The sequence below is a fragment of the Bremia lactucae genome, linkage group LG10, assembly GCF_004359215.1.
Source record: "Bremia lactucae strain SF5 linkage group LG10, whole genome shotgun sequence".
Taxonomy (NCBI): domain Eukaryota; phylum Oomycota; class Peronosporomycetes; order Peronosporales; family Peronosporaceae; genus Bremia; species Bremia lactucae.
This window is the reverse complement of record NC_090619.1, coordinates 3,961,990-3,963,781: the sequence shown is the minus strand read 5'-3', so window position 1 is coordinate 3,963,781 and position 1,792 is coordinate 3,961,990. Positions and strand designations below refer to the sequence as shown.

General features: G+C 41.9%; 1 protein-coding gene across 1 annotated transcript; it reads left to right on the top strand.

Moving 5' to 3' along the window:
• The first annotated feature begins 485 nt into the window (after positions 1-485).
• CCR75_007180 (uncharacterized protein) lies at positions 486-1,431 on the top strand. The gene is made up of 2 exons (XM_067965243.1): positions 486-757; positions 825-1,431. The coding sequence occupies exons 1-2, from the start codon at positions 537-539 to the stop codon at positions 1,243-1,245; spliced, it is 642 nt and encodes a 213-aa protein (XP_067818743.1). The 5' UTR covers positions 486-536; the 3' UTR covers positions 1,246-1,431.
• Positions 1,432-1,792: the final 361 nt, after the last annotated feature.

Sequence of the window (1,792 nt, the reverse complement as noted above, 5' to 3'; positions counted from 1 at the left end):
ATTGTTGGCAACAAAGTGTTTACCTACAAGAGAAAATATTGCTCGAGGCAGTTTTTGTGTGAAATCATGGCATTACTCCCTTTTTAAGTTCTTGTCGTGCAACCGGCCAGTCACCGCTACACGGAATTTTAACAAATCATGACATACTTCAATTTGCTCATACTGTTTGAATTCTGACCAAAATCGCTTAAACAGTACTGTGCGCTTCATACGTACTGAGTTGCCTTATAATGTTTTTTTTCCGGTAAAAAAGACTTCTTTGTGTATCAAATTGCAGATAACAAAGTAACGCTGCCGTAAATTTGCGTTGTAAAGTATATATGTATATATAAATATGTAGAGAGCAAATTAGCTAATAAATATTCGGGATGCGGCGTCGCCGGTTATAGTGCAATTCTACATTGAGTTTGCTTTTAAGCCTACATAATAGCATAGCTCCTAAGCTGTTGTCGTAGACTCGCTGTACAAAGAAATAGCATATGTCCAAAAAAAAACACAACCTGAATTAACCACTTGCCAAGTCGCCCTCTAGAGCGATGTCAAACTTCGACGCTATCGACCTGCTTCTGCGCTACGAGACGCCACTTGTCAAAGACATGGAGCCAGACGATGACGTGCTTGAGTGGGTGGCCGCATATGTGGGGGGTGAGGAATTTCAGGAGGCTATCAATAAATTCTGCGGACTCCACGTGAATCATTTCTCCATCCTTTTGACGAAAGGAGGGCCATCTGCTGCCGACCTGGACAAAGTGGAATCGTTAGTACTGCCTCTTGCTAATTTTTGTACTTAATTGAGACTGAAGTTGTGTTAACACTGCACGTAGGACATGGAAGGAGCTGCATGAGGCTTTTATCGAGATGGCGAACGCCAATATCGAGGAGTTTCTTTCAAAGCGGGGCTTTACCCTGGACCAATACAATAATCGCTGTGTAAAGGAAATCGCGTTAGCTGAAGAGCGTCAGCGGCATTCGCGACTGAGCTTTTTCGTGCAAATATTGCTAGCCTGCTGCGAATACGAGCAATTCCTCAACCTCATGAAGCGCGTTGCCGACCCTGAATACTACGATAAGAAGGAACTACAGTATGAGGCCGAGGTTCTTGTACTTGAAGCTGAAGAAAAAGGAGCCTCATACGCTCCGAAAGCCGCTGGTGCCCAGGCATTTCTGGACTTTTTCCAGGCCAATCCCGACTTGACTCTTGACGAGCTTACGCAAGAGTTTGAAACGAAGACTCATCTCACATGATAGATGCTCTTCTTTAAATTACTTCTTGACATTCGCCATGAAAACAGTATTTACTTAACACTAGCTATGATTCAGGCAAAAGCTCGCAATCGCTGAAGTAGCAGGGGCATGAGTGCTACATTCGCCTTCAAGTACTATACAATCGATGTAGAAGTGACAGATCATTAATACACCTGTATACATTGATTTTCTGTATCCTATTTGAAAACTTTTAATAAATGGTGAGCTCATGCTGCATTTTAACGCACAGTCTGTGTGCTGGGTAGAAGAACATCATTTTTCATTCAATAGCGAATATTAAACTATTCATCGATTAAGAAATTCGTCGGCCGTCGATTTCCTATCGACCAAATAAGATCTTATATTTGCGCGTTGGCGTTGAAGTGTGAGGACGTTTTCTTACTCTTCAGGAATTCATACTACGATTGCCTTTCCAACAGCGGCAGCTCTGGTCACTTATCGCAGAAAATGGAGATTTCTTTAATGTCTGACAATTTGAGGTTCTGAAAAATATTTTTTTGCATTGTCATATGTACTTATTGTAACG

What these genes read in the sequence shown, in the direction of transcription:
- CCR75_007180 (XM_067965243.1), top strand. Translation starts at nt 537, where the DNA reads ATGTCAAACTTCGACGCTATCGACCTGCTTCTGCGCTACGAGACGCCA. An exon ending in GACCTGGACAAAGTGGAATC is followed by an intron (nt 758 to 824) that starts GTTAGTACTGCC and finishes CACTGCACGTAG; the next exon opens with GACATGGAAGGAGCTGCATG.